Consider the following 21,528-nt stretch of genomic DNA (forward strand, 5'->3'; position numbering starts at 1 on the left):
TACCCGGGTGGTCACCCAGCTGAGTACTCGTATATATATGCTGACGTTTGGCGTGGCTTTATTATACAATGACGCAGTATACTCGTCATCGACGTACCTAACTATATATATTGTACATAACTCACGTGTAATGTAAAAACTTCAGAATTTAATAATATGATTAAATAATATACACGGACAAAACACCTCGATACGGCTCAAAACTTTTGAATTCAATTTTGTTTTTATAATATTATATTATTGAGTATACAACCGTGGTAGTCAGTTGTTTGCTCTACCTCCGCTAACGGTGGATCATCGAACTCGTTAACATCAAAATACAGTATTTTATTCAAAAACGGTTCGGAGTACCATTATAATAATAACGTTTAAGCGTGTGTGTAACATTTTTCAATAGTGCGATTCTTTGCGCAAACACATCGACGCGAACGTATGCAATCGATGGCGCGATGATGGTATTTGTACGCGAACGATTGTCGTTTTTCTCATCACCCACACTCGTAAAAGTCACGCTGTAAAAATTCGAGATAAAAATCGAAATTATCTGAGATTTCGTTTATCACTTTAATTATTATTATTGTTTTTATTGATAAGAGTTTGCCGATTTTATTTCCAACAAAGCGTATTGCAGATAAAACGTGTAAACAAACCCGCGGGCTGACAATGAAATAACAAAGATTTTTGTGCGCGTATTTAAACAAAACAAGGCCGTGTGTGAATTGTAGTTTCTTCTCCTACCCTCTACCAAACAACCCTCACATCACTCTCAAGAATACTTCACCAAGTATTCCTGGTAGTGAGCATATTATGAGTGGCAGAGGTGGGTTACACAGACAGGTATCCGGCGGTATAGTCAATATACCAATACGCGAGCTAGTGAGCCACTATATAAAATACGTCACGCCTCCGGTGTCAAACCCGCTCATGACCTCAAACTGACCTACCCTTGTCTCGCATAACCGCTGAATATTATAAAGTAAAAAAAGTCAATTTTTGCCGCAGTTAGACAACAGAATATTACCAATGTTTTTATATTCGATTTTTACAGATTGAAAGAGACTGAAGCCATTTTGGAAAGATCAACGTATGTACATAATATATTATACACGTCGTAATTAGTTTAACTGTTTGTAGAAGTAGTATTAGTAGTAGTAGTAGTAGTAGTAGTAGTAGTAGTAGTAGAAGTAGTTATAGTATAAGTAGTATATCTTGTATATTTTAGTTTATATGTAAATGCAAAAAAAATCCGTATAGATCCGGGACATTACATATTTTTTTGCATTTTATACAAATATACCTACCGTTTTGTTATTCTACATTTCACGGTACTATATTTTATATAATTTAGTTAACTATAAATACTATAGTTTAAATTATCTGATTAATAGGTAAGTTGATTTTTATATTGGTAGATAGTTGGTGAAACAACTATAACTTATGTCTACTATACACTAGAACAGTGTAATTTTTCATGCTGTTTTGCATGTTGTAAAAACTTAATTCCTCTTATAGTGTAAGGTTCTAATCATTTAATAATGAATTTAAAATGAAACAAAAATATAATATCTATTGAACATCAATATTTTTTATAACAGCTGTCCCCTTTAAATAACTAAGAAGTGTACATATGTGTACATATTAGGTATACTTAAATTGGACAAATGTAGGTATTTAATATTATATCATCCAAACTTTCACTTTAACATGACTATATTATTATTATAATAGCGCAGTATTTTATACTTGTATATTAAACATTATATTATATTCGTGTTATGTCTCGTGTCGCGCTAACAACATTGAATGTATACAATTAGTTAATTATTTCTCTATAAAAAACACACATTAGGTCAAATAGTATAAATGACTTAAATTTATGACGAACAATTGGAATGGTAAAATATAAAAATTTAAATTGTTTATAATATTATTGTATTATACATTATTACCTATTGGTGACAGTATCATCGAAACCATATTATGATATGCTACTTTTTCATTATAATGATCAATTATATTTTTATTTTGTGCTCACCGTAAACATAGTATTAATATTATATATTATATTACACATGATTAGAGCAAATCAAATCATTTTCATTGTAATTTATCACATAAAATCACAAAAATCCCGATAACTGTATAAAATAAAACTATATTTGTAGGATAATTATGTACATATATGCATATTAAATTTATAGTCGTATACCTATTATGATATTTCAACTGAGAGTTTTCTTTAATTTCTTTATTTTTTTGTATTGCTCTACATTTTTGTTTCATTAAACTAAAATACTAAGTACAATTCATGAATTTATCACGAATATATGGCGAATCTTGAAAGTGAAAAAAAAAAGTGGAAACTTTTAACTTTAGTAGGGATAAGTATGGTAATGAGCTATAAGCGCATACTCATTGAGCGTATGTCAAAATAAAAATGAACATATTAGTTTGACAGTAAGTAACTTGATACTATTGAAAATGCAAATAAAACAAGTATTAGAGGAGAACAATGAAACTTAATTTTAATAATAAAGCTACGTTTATAATTAATATGTTAATTTGATATTTTGAACATGTATTGACAAGGACATACATTTTTTGAATATATTATAAATCAAATCAAAATAAAAATACCATACAGGTAGTTAAAATCTTTATGTATATATAAATGGTTCAGACTACCTCATTTCTAGTAGCTCGGCTTCCAAAAAAAAAAAAAAAACACAATGCATATTATTTAAATGTAATTACATGTTGAAGTATAGTATTAGAACTTGAAATTTTAGACATTCATATGAAAATAAATATTATATATCATATTATAATTTATATAAACATCAATTAACATATTATAAAAGCATTTAGTATGAATAAAATTGTACCGTTAGAAAAAATTATTATTTATATACTAAATAATGAAATCTTTGCAAAGACAATACTAGAAGAGTCAAGATAAATTTATTAAATTAATAACATTGTATTTAAACACACATCGTATAGAAAGTCAATAATATTAAACTATAAAATTTATTAGATAATATTGGATTATTATCATTTTGTAATTTTAATTTAATTTTTTTTTTTTATCATATAATTTAAGCAAAATTGCATTTAAAACGTCGTCCTTATTAAAGTTATGTTGCTATTATAAAAGTATAACTGTTAAACAGTAAAAATTAAAACAAACCTTATACAATATTATCACACCGTTTACTAAACCTACACAAATACGAGCAGAACAACGCATATTTTCCTTTTTCATAATGAAGATTAATAATCACTACTAAATACGTACTAGACCTCAACATAGAAGGGTTAGGTATATAGTCATCTGTATAATGGAATTTAATGGCTTTGAAATATATGTTATAATTAAAATGATAAATCTACATTAACGTAACTAATTAATAGAACCTTACCTAAATATGTTCCTAACATTTAATTACAAGTAAACTTTGTAAAATATATATAATTATTACATAAGTACATTAAAAAAAAAAGTATCCATATTTTGATTCCTAGAAGACAATAAAAAAATAATAAGTTTTGACTTACAAAAGTATAAATATTAAGTTATTACTATTATTATAATTTATGAAAACTATAAAAATATATGTATATTTTGTTAGTTTGTACAAAAACTATGATATTATTTGATATTATTTTTCATATGATATATTAGAATTTCTTGTAGATATTTTTATATTAGTTAAATATTATATTTTAAAAATTGATATAGTAAATATATAATCTAATTAAAAAACATTTAGTTTTAAAGTATATTGAAGGAGTATTTAATAAGTGAAAATAATTAAATTAAAAAAAATCAATGATGAAAATAGTCTTATTTTATATTAAATTAATATGATTGATAATGAAATGTTATTACTTTAATGGTCTTTAAATTTGATTATTTCTTTATAGTATGTATTTTAAAATTATTGATCCTTTTTTATAATAATAGTATTTATTTTACACACATATATATATAATATATTTATATTATATATACATTGAATTCAAAACTTTTTGTATGTTTTTTTAGGTTTTAACCTTTAAGTATTTAATTGAATGTACCAATCTTACCATTATTAAAGGATAAGTAAACATCTTGAAAAAAAAACTTTTCAACTTTTAGTTTAAAAAAAATGTATAATATATATGAAAATGTATTGTGTTAGATACTTCTTTTAAGATATTATGTAATGAAACATAAAACTTTAAGCAAGATTTGTAGTTTTAACTTATCTCGCCTTCATTAAACACAATAAAACTGAATATATAAATACATTATATTGTATGTAGTATCAATATGACTATAATTTAATCACTATATATTTTTTATTTATTCTTTAGTCATAATTTTAATTATTTTTAAATTATATAATATACATGGTCAACTAGAATGAAACATGTATTTAAAATATAAAAAAATAATAATTATGAAATTCTTTTATAAAAAATTATTACAATTTATTACAGTTTTCTAGATTTTGTGTGTCATAAATGGTAAGGTTCATATAATAATCAACATAATCCTATCCGTTTTTGTCATTCACATGTGAATGAAAAACTAAAAAACCGCATAATACAATTTTTTTTTTTTTTTTGAACGGGTATATAACTATCAAAATTTTAATGGTATATTAAAACGCAAAAAAACAATTAAAAACAGTGAAAATGATGGATACTTTAAACACAAAATATACACTTTCTAATTAACTAATGAAGTATTTCTACTTAAATTTAACCAATATTCGACTTATTTATTAAATGTAATAATTGTATAACTTTTAAAAAACTACAAACATCATAGATGGAAAAAATTAACATTTCAAAAATGTATAAAAATCACATGCATTATACTACTATAATCTATGAGTATTTGTTTTTATATTAGAAATATGAAAAATTACATTAAAATAATAACATAAGGTAATAAGTACACATAATATAACATTGAATAATGCAACGATAATGGTGATTTATTTTTTTTTAGTTCAACACTTTTATATTAGCACATTTTTACATTATTATATTTGTATGTGTTTTTCACAATTTCTCACCTCTTAAAATGATGATTATCTCTATTTTCGATCAATCAAAATGGTAATAATTTATTTAATTAACGAAAATGTCTTATAGCGTAAACTAGAAATAGCTATATGGCATAAATGTCAAATATACCGTAATTGTGAGTTGGATTGAAAAATTAAAAGATAGATTATAAACTTTTATTAAAATATAAATTTATTTTATCATTCAATTTTCATTTTTCTTTTCACTAATCAGTTAACACAATATCACTAAATACAAAAATACAAAAATAAAATAAATAATATTAAAATCAAAGTTTTCAATTTTTATTTAAATAGAGATCTAATTTCTTAAGAAATTTTATTAAAACACTCTCTAATGTATATATTTTTAACAAATAATAAACTATAACAAATAAAAACATATTTGTGATTAATTTTAATTATGTATTAAAATGTATATAACTTAAGACAAATCTAGTATATATTGTACGTATTACTAAATATAATGCTAAATAGTGTTGTGTACATTTTAAAAAGTCAAAAAGCGAGTATAATAGATATCTTATAGTAGTCTGTTTCTGTTTATTATTTTCTTTAAATAACCTATTTAAGATTTATTGAAAATATAGTACAACTTAAATTGTATTCACAAATATGGAAAATAAATAAATGTCCATTAAGTAGTTTAATAAATAACTTGTTTTATGGTGATAAAATATTTTATAAATTGATATAGTTCGTTTTCTGTATAGGTACTAGGTAGGTACTTATTTAATCAAAATAAAAAACTATATTATTTTCTTATGATGTTTTTTTTTCCCAGACCTTCAAAAAAATAATAAAAATAACAAAAATGAATTTTAAATCAAATTAAATTTGTGAAATACCTTTATTATTTTTAGTGTGAAAATCTGAAGGTCCAACTTATAATATTTTTGATCAAATCATTAAAAGAAGAAAAAAAGGGTCTTACAAATACAATTTACATAAAAGGGAATTATTTAATTTAATGGATAAACTTCGGTTTAAATTTAAAAACAGTGCTTAAAGTTGTTTTCAAATTTTACTTATTAATTTATTAGAATTGTATTCAAAATAAAATAATATACCCACTACAAGAAAAATAAATAATTTTAAAAAATATGCTGTAGGTAAGTCCTCGTAATTAATTATAATAATTATGAGTTATTATAAAAAAATAATAACTAACTATTATACATATATATGTGTGTGTGTGTGTAAAACTTATTACATATTCACCCGGCATGACATGCTGAATGACATAAAATACCATTATAAAGTAGCACTATAAATGTGACGTGTTTGCCACAGTGTACACCGAACTGTTGCTTCTTTATGTTATTATTAAATTAATGCTATGATATCATAAAATAATATGTAGGACCTACATTGTAAGCAAGTAGTATAATGTATTTTTAAACAGTGTTGTGTAAAACTACAACTGTGAATAATATTTCACTATAGTCTATACTGTTGTCTAATGTATATTATATAGTTATATGGTACTTGGTAAATTAGTAGTTGTAAAAATGTATAGATACTTAATCCAAGAATTGTACAATATTTGAAATAAAATTATAGTATATATGTATATATATATAGAATATAAATTATCTATAGATAGGTGATTGGATTAAATATTTACCGTAAATTATAGTTTCTGTACTTTCTAAGCAGCTATAATTGTATTATTTTTTTTTTTCTAAAGAGTATATTATTTTGTTCATTAATATTTTTAAGACTGTGAATAAAGAACTACAAATAGTAAAATTACCACTATGCGATAACATTCGTTACAATATGAGTACTATTGTAACAACATTATTAAATAATTAAAAACTAAACTATATTTTTTGTAATATACTCTAGAATGAATGCATATGACATCTAAATACAGTTTATATAGGGTATAAATTAAAATAGTACAGTGTATATTTGTATTCTATAAAATTTCTATTGGAATATTGTATGATATTAAACTTGTAAAGGAAATAACAGATATATAATAGTTTGCATTAAAAAAAAAAAAGCATATATTAACAATTGGCAATAAATATAAATGTTTGACACTGGTGAACTCGACAACCAGTAATATTTTTAATAATATACGATTGTTACCTATCCACTGTGCATACCGTTATATAATACGTATTATACTGAAGTAGCATTAAAATGTCAGATTCAATATACAAACGATCGGTCATGAATGCCATTCAAATATTATACCTAAGTAGCTAGTCAAAAAAAGTTGGGAACACCATACAAAGCGGTCTACAAGATTCATTAACACTATACATTTTACTGGGATACGGATTTAATTATCTTGAAAACTATATAAAAATGCTCTAAAAAATGACCAAAAATACCTTTTTAATGACACAATACTCTTAAAAAATACCACATTTGTTTTTTACGAGCAAATGAAAAACTTTTTTTTATATATATATATATATTGCTTTATAAACTAACAATAGTACAAAAACAAAATAGCAAACTTAGACGCGCACTTTAAATATGTAAACAGTATATTAAATGGTTATTTTATCAAACAACGCTCATTATATTATTTACATAATCTCCAATTAAAATAAACAATATACATTTTTTTCGTTTTAATAATTTTTATCGTTATAATTTTTTACTTTTTAATGACAACATACATTTTAATTTCGTATTCCGAGTAATCGTTGAATTATAAGTATTAAATGTTTCGGTTAACGAAATGCTACGGGCTACCACTCAAAATGTCGGTTTACTAATGGAGGTATATACTTGCTATTTCTTAATGTCCCGGTAAAAAACTTCACGAAAAATAATCGCTGAAAATTGACAAAGACTGATTTTGACTTTATTGACTTAAGTCTTTGACTTAGATAATAAATATTGAAATTCGGTATAGATGAAAATTATACACAAAAAAGAAAAGAAAAAACCATTAAAGTCGTTAAAGCAAATATTATGAAAGCAATATTATATACTCGTATACTAAGAGTTCGTGTAATGTAATGGTATACTATTACGATCTAAAAACGAAAATAAAAAAAAAAAGTCATCCTTAAAACGATTTTTATCGGAAACGTTTAATATTATAATATGAGACTAATCGGAACGCGTTGTCCGATGCACCTGAAATTAACGCATTGAAATCCGTACCTGGCTTAAGTGTTTAAAACAGACTGTTCATTACTACAAATACGATAATAACAATAATTAGAGAGCGTTATTAGGAGTACGGCAAAACACACGACCACCGAGTATGGTATTATAATATTATGACGGTATTGCTGCATATTATACGACGACGACGACGGTGTGTGGTGGCGAAAAAAATTCGAGCGCACGGTATTTATCGTCACGGCGGAGGCAACACCGCGGAAACGCGAGCGCGCGAGCGCGCCCCGCTCATTCCGGGGCCCTCGCGTCGTCAGGCCGCGCGGCGGCGGCGGCCACGGCCAAATGCACACCGGCAGTTGGTCGGCCGTCACGTCCGTCGTCGCGCGCGCGTCCACCGTCCGTGCGTTCGTTCCGCCGCCGCCACCGCCGTCCACCGTTACAACGACAATATTATAAAATATTATCCGCGCCGCGTATTATCGTATAACATAATATTATAATCTATAGTGCGAGCATCAGTACGAGCGCGACCGCCTCGCGTTCGACGACGGTACGCAAAGTCATGGTGGCCGCGCCTCCGTCCGGCCATGTCGTCACCGTCGTCCCAGTCGTCGTCGTCGTCGCCGACGCGGTCTTGTAGGGACGCGGCGGCCAGGACCGTCGTCACCCATCATCACCGCCGCCGGTCGTTAACCGTGGCCGCCGGCGCCGCGACGTCCGCCGCCGCTGCGGCCACGGCCATGGAGTCGCCGACCATCTCGTCGCCGCCGGCGTCCGCGGACGGCCCTAGGCGGCGGGGGTCGTCGTCCGCCGGCGGCACCGTCTTCAAGTTCGGCGCGCTGGGCATCAGCGGCTCCGCGTCCGTGTCGGCCATGTGCGACGCGGCCAACGGGCCCGCTTCCGCGTCCGCAGTGGTCGGCGGCAGCGGTTCGCCGGGCGCGCAGGCCGGCAAGCTGCCGCGGACGCTCAGCACGAGCGTGTTGCGCATCAAGCACAGGTCGTCGTTCTGGGACAAGTTTTGGGAACAGCGTTCCAAGAGAGACTTGTAAGTCACCACCTAACGCCGAGTAGAATATTGAGAGAAAAAAAAATGTTTACATAATTTGCACCGATATATAATACGATAATATTTTCTATTCTAAATATTGAAATAATCTCCATAATATACGATCCATAAAAAATTATATATTTTTTGTCGACAGCGAAATGAGCATACGACGCCATTTGTAGTGTATATATTATTAATAATTAATATTTTTTTGTAAGATTAATGTCCACTGTGTCATAGCGATTACGCGAATGCTCACTGCGTAAGTAAATATGCCTATCGCGGTAATCTATGATAGTACGAACCTTTATGACGCTCTATATCGAAATCATATTATTATGATAGATTTGTCGATTGGGTGCCATCAGAAGCCCCCCTCCCGAAATTTACCCCTCACCGGGTACAGCACCTCTCGACGGATCGATGAACACTTATTTTATAATTATCTGCTTTACGTATAATATTATTAAGGTACCTATATAATATGTGTTAAACACCGTTACAGTGGATTACTCAAATCCCCCAGTATCTCGGTTACACGAAATAATTCTTCTTTTTAAATTCCGCAACACTTGTATAATTGGTTTTGTTTGATATCTCGAAATTTTGATTGAATCGCATTCCCCCATCGATCTCCGAGTAATATTGAATTAACACGTTACATTTTAAATATTATAATTATTAAGCGTTTGTAAATGTATTTACCCCGAGAAGTTCGAGTTTGCGGAGTACTTGTACATCGTACTAATAATATTACATGACTTTTTTACTCGTTCGCCGTGCCTATTATAAAATTTTCTTTGCCTGATCGTGTATGCGCAATATCTTAAAGAATACTTTGGAAATTAATTTAAAATAGTACTCGAATACTTTTTTTCGAGTGCCCACAATATTCGTTTTCGTCAACTTATTCGAAGTTCATGCGGGGAACAATACAAGTTCGAATTATCAAAGGTGATTTCAACGGCAATGAACAAAAATTGAGTTTCTAAAAACATCGAGCTATTTGGAATCTACTGTATTTGAAATAATTTTCAAATTATAATAAATAATTTTTATTCGATTGCATATGATTTATACAGTTGTTGAACTAGTCTTTTTTTTTATACTTGACAAAATTATTTGTTCGAAGTGTTACCTACCTATAATAATATAACTTAAAAACATTATAATAAGTATATATATTAGTATAACTGGTTACCTATTTCAACATAAACAAGAAACCAAGACATTATACCTAGTCGATTATAATTTTAAAGCACAACTCACAAACATATTGCCAATAAAATAAACTGAATCGCCAAAAATTAAAAACTAAAGTTATCAATAGAAATGATAATTGTTTAAAATATAATTTAAATATTCGAGAACATAAGTATTTAGAAAAGTAGTCAAAATCAGTAAATTTCAACATTTATTCTTTTATTCTAACGTAATAATTTACTACGAGTACCAAGCGTTTCTCTTGAAAACTGACTCTTTATATTATAATCGAAGGGAATAAATACTACCTCACAAATGAAAACCTAGTCGCCAAATACGTGATTGGTGTACCTATATATTGTACGGATATACTCACTAAGTCATTCCAACCCACCTTTGAAAGTATTGTGTTCAAGACGAAATATTTACCATTTTGTGTATAAGCTTCGAGCTTTTATTTTCTGATCTGTGCGCTCGCACACCGCATAAATTTTATCCGATAAAAGTGCGCATGCCATGGGTACTACACATCACGATTTAGCGTCAAGAAAATGCAAAAACGACAACGCGATTTCTCTCCTACCTGCATTGCATTACGCTATAATAATATAATATGGAGTACTGAGTAAAGTGTGTTTTTTTTTCATCGTTGATCATTCACTATTTCAAAAATCATAAATATCTTTGAAAATATATAGTTTTTTTTTTTTTTTTTTACATTTTCAATGCAATTTTTGAAATAATAAAACGACTATTCTTTTTAAATATTTTTTTACGAATTATAATTTATGTAAGCTGAGGCTCATATATACTAAAAATACTTAAAACTACTGTTTTTTTTTTTTTATATTTATTCATTATTATTATTATTTTAATATATAATTATTTATATATGTAAATCTCTCGAAAACTTTACCATATGCAAACGTCATATGTTATACAGAAACGACCATTTATTCACGTACCATACATGCAATATATTATGTTATGATGAATATAAGACGTGTAATTAATCACGTCCATAAATATTACACGCATCATAATATTGTATGTGTGCTCTGCATAGTTTTGATCCCAAATTAGCTACTCATTCACATCACAAACTGTTTAAACTTCGTTCCATTCGATTACATTTAATTATCACTTTGAGATTATGATGAAGAATATTTGTCAGTTATTTAGAGCCCATATTATGATAATTATTATCTTACAGACTATTTATACCCGTTGTTTGAATAGTGTTACAGTTTAAAATGTAATTATTATTAGTTCAAAGTTCAGATTTCCGAAAACATAAACTATAACGATGTGAATAAACGACGTATATATCACCGTGTTTGGCTTCTTTTTTTTTTTAATAATTCACTATGCATACTTATTTTATACTTAAGATCGTTACAGATTTGAATAAAAATGTTAACTAGGTATAATATTATGTAAATTCATAAATGAAAGTTTATGGGAATTATTAGTCGTTTACAAACTTTTTTTTACGACTCGGGTAGCTCCCAATTTTTGGATATTTATACGATAGGTAAAGGAATACCTATGTATAGTGTTTAATTAAACATTATATACATTAAATGTGTTTTCAAACTATATACTACAGGGGCATAAAACTTTAGGTTCTATTAATTATTCGCAAAATATGTTAAGCACAACGCAGTAGCCCCTCCATCCTATATTTAAGTACGGTTAAATATTCAGAGAGCTACAGCATAACTAATATAACAACATTAATTTTCGGACAAAAAAAATGCATTCATACTTTGCCCGGTAATAAAATATTTAAACATAATATTAAAAGATGGGTGACAATTTAAAAAAAAAAAAGTGTTTACCACGAAAATTACTGATAATAATTAATACAATATTTGATAATAATATGAAAGTATCTCGGGAGTCTACAAATCGATGTTATATTTTATTATGATATTATTGTGGAATAAAATTATAATATATTATTGTAATGAAAACAATGATGGAAAAAATAATGCAGCGAACTATTATACTATTGTTACTAAATGACAGTGTATTATAGAAGCGAGGACCGTTTGTACGACGATAGCTTCTGAATTATTGTCGTATCACATAACTCAACAATTTAAACTGATCGAATTCAAGAATGAATTAATCTCATTTATCATGCATATACTCATACATGTTGTTCGATCAAAACTACTGCATTTCTGTACCATTATAAATTATTATAGTATGTACTATATTATACTATTCTATCGTTTTCAAGTCCTTTTGGCGTTAATTTACGTAAAAAATTGAACGGGCAAACCTCTATAATCGCTAGAAACATATATTTTTATGAGCTAAGCTCTCTTGTTTTCCTCTAATATGGATAACAGTTATGTATTTTATATTAATTGAATATTTATGTATACCTACCTATAAATTCATCAAATATTAAACATTTTAATATTATTTTACGTGTCACTCAAAATGCATTGCTTAAAATATTCGATGTGCTATACATAAAGCCAAATAGACCTTTTTTTAAAATAACCAATTATTTAAGTAATTTTTAAATATTCTCACTCATCAAAATAGATTCTTATGTTCACAAGTTTTACAGCTGTGAACTTGACCAGCTCTGAATTGCTATAATCAATTCAATTTTGATTGAAGATACATCGCCTTTAAAATACTATGTCCCTCAAAATTCACAGTATAGTATTACATTGTCATATGTATAGTGTATTTTGCTCTTAACTTGTTTTGCTCTGTTGTCGATTGTTTGACTATTCATTACCCAGCATAACTCGCTACTAACTGAAAACGTATTTAACGATGTGTAATTTACCAGCAGCACTTATAAAGAAGGATGAGAGACAATATAAAATACTATATATAGACGGAACTTTAAAGAATACAAAAAAAAAAGTCTACAGTTCCAATGACAATGGTGACGATGATGTAATCCCTCACACGCACATGAACATGAGTATTGCGTAATAATAGCTATAGAGAAAAAACTTAAATCGTTTCCAGAAAAAAACAAAACAAAAATCCTAATTCGTTTGGGACACAAATGACGTGACGTACTCGTTGTGTGCAATGTGTGCACAGAGCAACCTATATAATATAATACTCTTATCGACGCCACTACGACACAAGGTTCAAGTGGCGGCGTTATAACAATCGTCATTTCAAAATGCAGGTTTACATACATAATGCTGATTGTTGATAGGACTTGTTTTCACAAAAAAAAAAAAAAGTATAATTATAATAATCAATAAATAAAATGGAAAACTTATTTTTTTTTTAGTTTTTCGGGCCTTTTAAAACCAAAGAATATTTGAGGTTCCTCATTATAATCAAGCTCAGCACAAACTTCTATAAAAAATAATATTATATGACGAGAGAATGAATAACTGCATTCATACTCCAAAACGATTTTATATTAGTCAAAATATCAACAAACCAACTAAAAATACATAATAACTTCTAAATAACGGCCATAAACGCTTGTGAAACTGAATATTCTTACGAGGAACGTGTGAATAAAGATGTTGACATGTCGTGTACCCTATCTCGACAAATGACCTCAGAGAAATCCTTTAGAAATGGACGACACTTATCGTTGAACCAAAGTTAATCAAAACTCGTTTTTTGTCGTACTACGCATAGCTACCATATTATACCTAATATATCATGTATGCACTCGTTCATGAATTCTAAAAACGAAATCATAAACATAAAAATGGCACCAAGATTTGAACTATAGAGAATACAACCATTTTTTCCCACCAACCTATTCATGATTATTTTCGATTGAATTGTATTCGTTTGGCACTCTTTACTGATTGTTATTATGATGATGTTTTGGAATGTGGCGAAATTATAGTCTTGTTCGGATTTTGGTCTGATAATACATGCCGCCGCGCGCCGTTATTCGAGGATTATTTTCGTGACGAGTAGTACCCTATATCATGCGTAAATCCCTTGTGAGAATATTATGGAAATGATTTTTTTTTCATATTTATTGAATTTATGTATATTATGACGTGTATTTGTTGTATAGATTTGAAAAATTCTATTTTAACACATTTTAGGTAAATGTGATAAAAATATCATTTACATCCATGTATAATCGGTCTAACTACTTTCGTTCATGTAGACACATTATGTTTGTACACAAATTTATAAATTAAATATATATTCGCATAATAAATTACTAATATGTATATTTTATAATATAACTTTTAATAATAATTTAATATAGTTGTCGACAAGTATACTGCTAAAAGGTTCCTTGCTTCTATATTATTAATATAAATCTACGTGTTTTGGTCGACAGACGAGACCAAAATAATATATTGTATTGTATTTATTAGATAATTTACGTGCATCGTTATAAATCCCCGCGGAAAATAAAATAAAAATAAGCTCTCGGGGATATCTGACTTGATGACTGTCTTCATTTCAATAGTTATAGCCTATGGTGTTAGGTATAATAACAATATGCTTCGAAGAATCTAATATAGTTGTGACAACTAGCGAGGTGGTTTTTGTTAAAATCCAGCAATATGAATAATACAGATTAATTGTAAATTTAATTATTACTTTATATTATTTGACCGGGCTAAAAATAATCGATATTTGGTATCCAGACCAGAACCTCGTGACAACGATTTTTAAACGTTTGACACGCACTCTGTAGCGAATTGCAGTCGTATTTAAAATATATTTCTAAAACTATATATGTAAAAAAAGGTTCAATCGGTGGCGATAATATAATTAATTTTCATTCGTCGTTCAAAACCATATTATTATGCAGTGCGCTATATTACATTACTCGGATTGAACACATGGTGCGACTAGGGATTGTGCGGTGCTGCGACTGCAACGACGCAATGACAATCGTATAATATTATGTCTACGTATAGTAATTCTATAACGAAGACATTAATAGGACCTGCCTACACCTAATACACGGATAATACCTTTGGCTGAACCATAGACATATAAATATATATATATATTAAGTATATTGTCTACGGCTAGAATAAAACGTTATATAGATAGTGGATAGGTACTTACCTAAGTGCTAAGCAGTGATTATTGTATGATTACTATGAGTTTACTAAAAATGTCTACTGCTAACATTGAATATTGTCGTTGACACGGTTTAAAATAAATCATAAACCGCGGTTGTTCGTGATAACTATTAATGATATAGGTAAGCATGTTTCAAAAAACCACTGTTCCCGAGCGTTACCGTAGATCTCTCTTCTAGCTGGCGGTCCATCGTGTTCCATATTAAAAAGTCTACCGTGCAAAACGCATTTTGCTTATTATTGTTCTGATAAATAAATAAATACTAAAATATTAAATAACATTATCTATGCGCGTACACCGCCGACTGCAGTCCTAATAATAATAAAACACAGGTATATACCACGTGGTTATCAGTGTTTATGGCCGAGACGAACGTCGACTACCGTACTCTACGTGCGTATGCATTATAATATATTATATTAGGGTCATCAGGTATATTATTATTATAATATACGCGTACAGTTAAAAAGGTCGGTTCTTGGGTTATATTATTATTATGACGGTAATATACGAGTTGTGAGTAATAATAATAATAATAATAATAATAATAATAATAATAATAATGATAATAATAATAATGATAATAATAATAATATGATGGTTATCGAAACGTGGAGGTAATATCAAATTTTATTCATGATGTATGCGTTTACGGCGACGATGGTCTTTCGCGTATATTTTCAAAATCAATATACGGCTATGTGTTATTAATTAATAATTATTATTGTTTTTCGCCGTTATATTATTAATGTCCACGACAGCCGGGTTGGTGCGCGCGACGTTATTTCCATGGCATATAATATATATGCATATTATATATGTATAGTATTGGATATAATATGTATATTTTAGTAATAATATATATATGTATATACGCCTAGGTTATTTATTGATTTTTCGGTTCGAGTCGGTTGAATTATATGAGTCAAAGTATTACTCTCTCGCTCTGTCTCACGCACTTTCCTTCTGTCTCTGTTTTTTTTTTTGCTATAAATATTATTATATCGAATTTTGTTTCTATTTTCGACATCGCTAATAACGACGCGAACAATGAATAATTGGAGTACAATGCCGGTATCCCCGGGAAACAGGGCTCGTCGGCGAGTCCCTATGAAGCCTTCCATTAACTGCCGCCCCCGTACAACAGGTCTCTCGATTCTATTCAACGGTTTTAATCCCCGTGCGTCATAAACCGTATGAGTATCATGGCGCGTGTGTACCTACACCAATTCGTGAGGTTTTTCGATAATTTAATTTTCATATTTATATAATAATATATAGGTAGGTATATCATTATTTAAATGTACACACGTTGGACGTGGTTTCATGTAATAAAATATAATATTTACGTCTTAAAACGAATTGTGTAGAACGGTTGTAAACGAATGCAAACACTACAATAGTATATTATTATAAGTAAATAAATTATGCGCGATTTGGATTTCAAACGACACATTAGAAAGATGATCACATGTTTTTAATTTTATTATAAAATTGTATTCAGAAGTGTTATTTGGATTTAAAATCCTACAGTAAAAATGTATTTAAATATAAAAGTAAAATAAATCGATTTAAATACTCAAATTATTGTTCAAATAAAATTCAACAAGTTCATTAAATATACTCCTTTTATAAACATTACAAGCCAATTAAATTTGTTAAAAATATGCGTTTAGATTTAAGTAACTAAATTATGTAAATCGTAAAAACGTATAATTACGTGCATTAACACCGAAAAACGGTAAGATTTTCTAATTAATTATAATCTAATTATTCACCTTGAGAACATTAAAATACAAACAATACAATAGGTACTATGATAATTAAAACAGTCTTTATAAACAAATAATACGCGCTTAATGGTATTTTATGATTATATTAATTAAATAGGTACCCTAGATGTCTATCACGATGTGATTTTAATAAAATATTATAATATTATGTATATTTTATGATTTAATTTTTTTTTTTTTTTTTGAATCTGATTTGACGTGTCATTACAATAAATTATACTCAATACGTATAAATAATATATTTTATTGGTGTGATATAAATAAATATTGTGCAAATACGTTTATTGAATCGATCGTCTTATGTATTAGGGTATATTATATTATTACCTTTATATGGATGGAATAAAAACAATATAATAATACTAAGCTATTGTAGAAAAAATCGTTTAATAAATCGCTTTCATTGGCCATTGATCGCAATTCGCTATATTATTATTTATTATTGACATAACCGCTTTCCTGCCGGCTTCAAAAACACACACTTATGTACATACGCGTCGTATGACACGCTAAGTCCCCGTGGTGGAAGTGACTTTACCTACATCTGAATAACGGCCCTCTGGCTATATATTTATATATATATTATGTGCTCCAATGTATTATGCGTGATTATAATAATGCTATGTGAAAAATATCAAAACGAATACTCTTCTTCGATCGTGATTTCGAGGACATGACACAATTCATGTTATCAGGTTTCTTATACTTCAATTTTTCAAGCGAAACTACTTACACGTCAAAAAGACGGCCCCTGATATATTGAATAGAATATTAAGTATAATGCGTTGTTTAAAATATGATTATATGATTAAAAAGTGATTTTAGATCTAAAATTCCCATATTATAATATACAAATTAAAGAAAGTAGAAAGTGTTCACAAGTAGGTAAACACTGTTTTAATTTAAATAACCATTGATTGTAAATTAAGTGTTTAAAAACAACTGTTAACTACGCGTTTACGCATGTGTGATTTTTAATAAAATAAAATAATATTTTACAAAAACTACAATAATAACTTTTGAAAAATATAATTTACATTATTATAAAAATTATTGCTTATAAATACCATCTATATTATATATATATATTAATTAATGTACGTTTCGATGAAGCTTATTAACTCGGGAACTACTAAACTAATTGGCTCCAAATTATGCAAACATATACCTCGAAATTCGGGTAGTATTTATAGCTTTGTTTTACAACCCCTATAGGATGGCTAACGTATGAATTTCATTATTGCTTAGGTACGAAAATAGAATATTATTTCGTATATATATATTAGGTTGCCATTGGTAACTGATTGCTACATTACTTTACGTGTTGCGTCTATTTGCTTCAATAATCATATATATTACTACAAAAACCAAAACGTCAGTAATTTTATGTCATTCAATTTTCAATTATGAACATTGTTGTATTAAAAATTAAATAGCTCTATAAAACCTATAAGGTTTGTCTGTATACTGTAATGTATACATATATTTTACTAATATTATTGAGATTTGAGAAATAATTTATCAAATTTCCTTGTAGTTGTTTGATAAAACTACGTTAACTGAATAATATTAGACATTAGATTAAAAAATATATGTATTTAGTTGTAGTGTTGCGCCAAGTTGAGCAAGTAATCAAAACAAATCATGTTCCCTACGACACTGACTGACACGACAAGTTTATCGGTTATTTATTTTTAACCGTATGCTATAATATTAATAAAATATATCGCACTAATATCGTACCCTCGCTAGAATGTGTATGGGTTACTGAATATTAAATGCGGGTATTTTATTTTTAATCCCCTCCCTCTTGGACCTTTTTTCCCATTTTATAACGTCACTTTACATAATGACAAGTATATAATATAATTATATCGTATGAACGCGCTTAGGCGATTGGAAGTGTATGGAAATTGCGGATAAATCCCACACCTGCGAAAGCTTGTGAACATTTTGCAACAATAAAATGGTTGTCTCTTCATCCGTCTACTAGTAAATTTATTTCTATAACATATACTAACATATTATTGTAGTGATGATAATATCTTCCAATGAATTGTGATTTGTTTTATGTTATTATATACTATATACATAGCGTGTACATCGTGTACATATTGTATCAGTGATATTACGACTATGTACTATGTAATAATAAATTACTCATATATATAATCAATACAAGTATATATGGGACCTATATTGTGTAGACATGACGTATATCGTCTACCCTTAGGGTTTTAATAATTAGACTTCACTCTTATGATGACTGTACGGATGTGTTCTGCTTTCACTTTTTTTTTCATAAGTCCCATTTTTTTTTCACCAAAAAGTTCGTATAATATCGGGTAAAATATCAAAACCTTTGACGATAAACAATTTGATGACCAATATGATCCATGTCACGTTTGATATAAAATATTATATAAACACATGTTTATGTCATAGTTTTAGATAAATTTAATGTTCATAAAAATTGTATTTAATGGAGTAAAAGCTCGTCAGATATTCTCAAACAAAAAGTTTGCACTGCATTAATCAAATTAAAATTAAAGGTTTTTTTTTAAAAAAAAAGCTCAAACAAAATCACCAAAAACAATATTATAATTAAAATTATTACGTTCTCAAAAAAAAAAAAAAAAAAACAAGAAATATTTATTTATTTTTTCAAGATTATATTTTAAACTATTATAGTAAATTAACAAATAATAATATGTAATATATTTTGCAATATATATAATATTATATACTCGAAAAACTATTTTATAAAAATATTCTCCGAAAAAAAAAATTAAGATCTTGTTTTTGCAGGTAAAGGAAGATTAATTATATAAATACTCGAATATAATAATAATTATAAAAATATAAAATATAAAATATATAAAATGGTATTTTGTTTTGGTTAAAAGTTTTAGTATCATTTTTCTTTCAGTTTTGTTCAACTATAAATCGTTTATTCAATTTTTATCTTTAAGATTAAAAAGTTGTAAAATACAGCCACTCTATGTAAAGACCAATCGTTATCCATTTATTTTATTTGAGTCATTATTTTATTACTCACTTCGTGTACTATTTTAGTGTATTTTTAGATCACTCTTTTAAGTTTCAATGATGAAGTATTTTGTTTGTTCCGATAAAAACTGGATTGTGACTTTATGAGATTACCTAAACTTAAATGTAATAAGGATGACATTAATCATAATAATTAAAAAAAAATGTGACCACATAGTTACTTTAAATATATTAATATTAAAGTAGATACCTACTCGGTTATACAAGTATACATTTGTAAATTACAAATAAAAAAAAATTACCTATCTTTTTTTGTAATAATTTAAGCTTATAAATCTGCTAAAATAACTTTTTTTTAAATTATCACACTGCCAATGTATATATTAAAATAATCAACCATAAAATATTCAACTCATTAAATAATGATATAATATAATTATCTTTTTAATATTATTTAAATACTATAATTTTTAGTAATCATTAAAATATAAGTAAGTACCTGTATTATTATTTTTAATATACATAAATTATATATAAAAAAATATATGTCTTCACAATATTATATAAGTACATTAATTACATAAGCAAATATTTTTGAGCACAATAATTACAATTTTATGGCAAGTTATAAAATTATAAGTAATAACAAATAATAATAACAATATTTATAACAGCAGTAACTAGTCCTACGCCCATTTGAGTAAAAGATTTATTGTGCATATTTTACAATATATTATAATGCAATTCTTACGCATTCTTTTTCTAAAACATTGCAGTCTGTATAATAAACTTAAAAATGGTTATACGTTTAGAGGAAAACATATAAAAACATAAAATACGTTTATATCTTTATTTCATTTTTTGATTGTTCTAGGATATCATCGTTACTACTCATATCGTCTTGTTATTTTATTTAGTCGTATAAACAAATGCGACTACTCTAATATAAATACTCTAAAAATAAAACTTCCAACCAAAAATCGTGCAGTATAATATGTACCTGCATCACTTATTTTGTGCCGATGCCATAAAATGTCTGAAATTTTCGTTCAGTTTTTTAACTTATCTATAAAAACTATAATATTCCAGCATATTATGATATATAAATAAATTTATATTTTTTACAAAGTAGTTCAAACGATAATTGAAACAATTTCTGGTTGGTTTATTTGATTAAAAGTTAACTGCGTTAAAGTTTTAAAAACCATATTTTTTTTAATATCAA

At 27.8% G+C, this 21,528-nt stretch overlaps 1 protein-coding gene across 9 annotated transcripts in view; it reads left to right on the forward strand.

Annotated features, from left to right (window-relative positions):
- Positions 1-21,528, forward strand: part of LOC114131724 (cAMP-specific 3',5'-cyclic phosphodiesterase) — a 657,881-nt gene that overhangs the window by 578,036 nt on the left and 58,317 nt on the right. For 7 of the 9 annotated variants that reach the window (XM_050200512.1, XM_050200888.1, XM_027997021.2 and 4 more), the window contains one exon: positions 1,049-1,084. The exons of 1 other annotated variant lie outside the window; for it this stretch is intronic. In XM_050200512.1, the coding sequence (XP_050056469.1) occupies positions 1,049-1,084 (36 nt within the window). Of the gene's footprint in view, positions 1-1,048; positions 1,085-8,517; positions 9,223-21,528 lie in introns of those variants that run through there. One more of the 9 variants, XM_027997025.2, reaches the window with a different exon arrangement.

Source organism: Aphis gossypii, chromosome 1 (assembly GCF_020184175.1).
Source record: "Aphis gossypii isolate Hap1 chromosome 1, ASM2018417v2, whole genome shotgun sequence".
NCBI classification, from domain to species: Eukaryota; Metazoa; Arthropoda; class Insecta; order Hemiptera; family Aphididae; genus Aphis; species Aphis gossypii.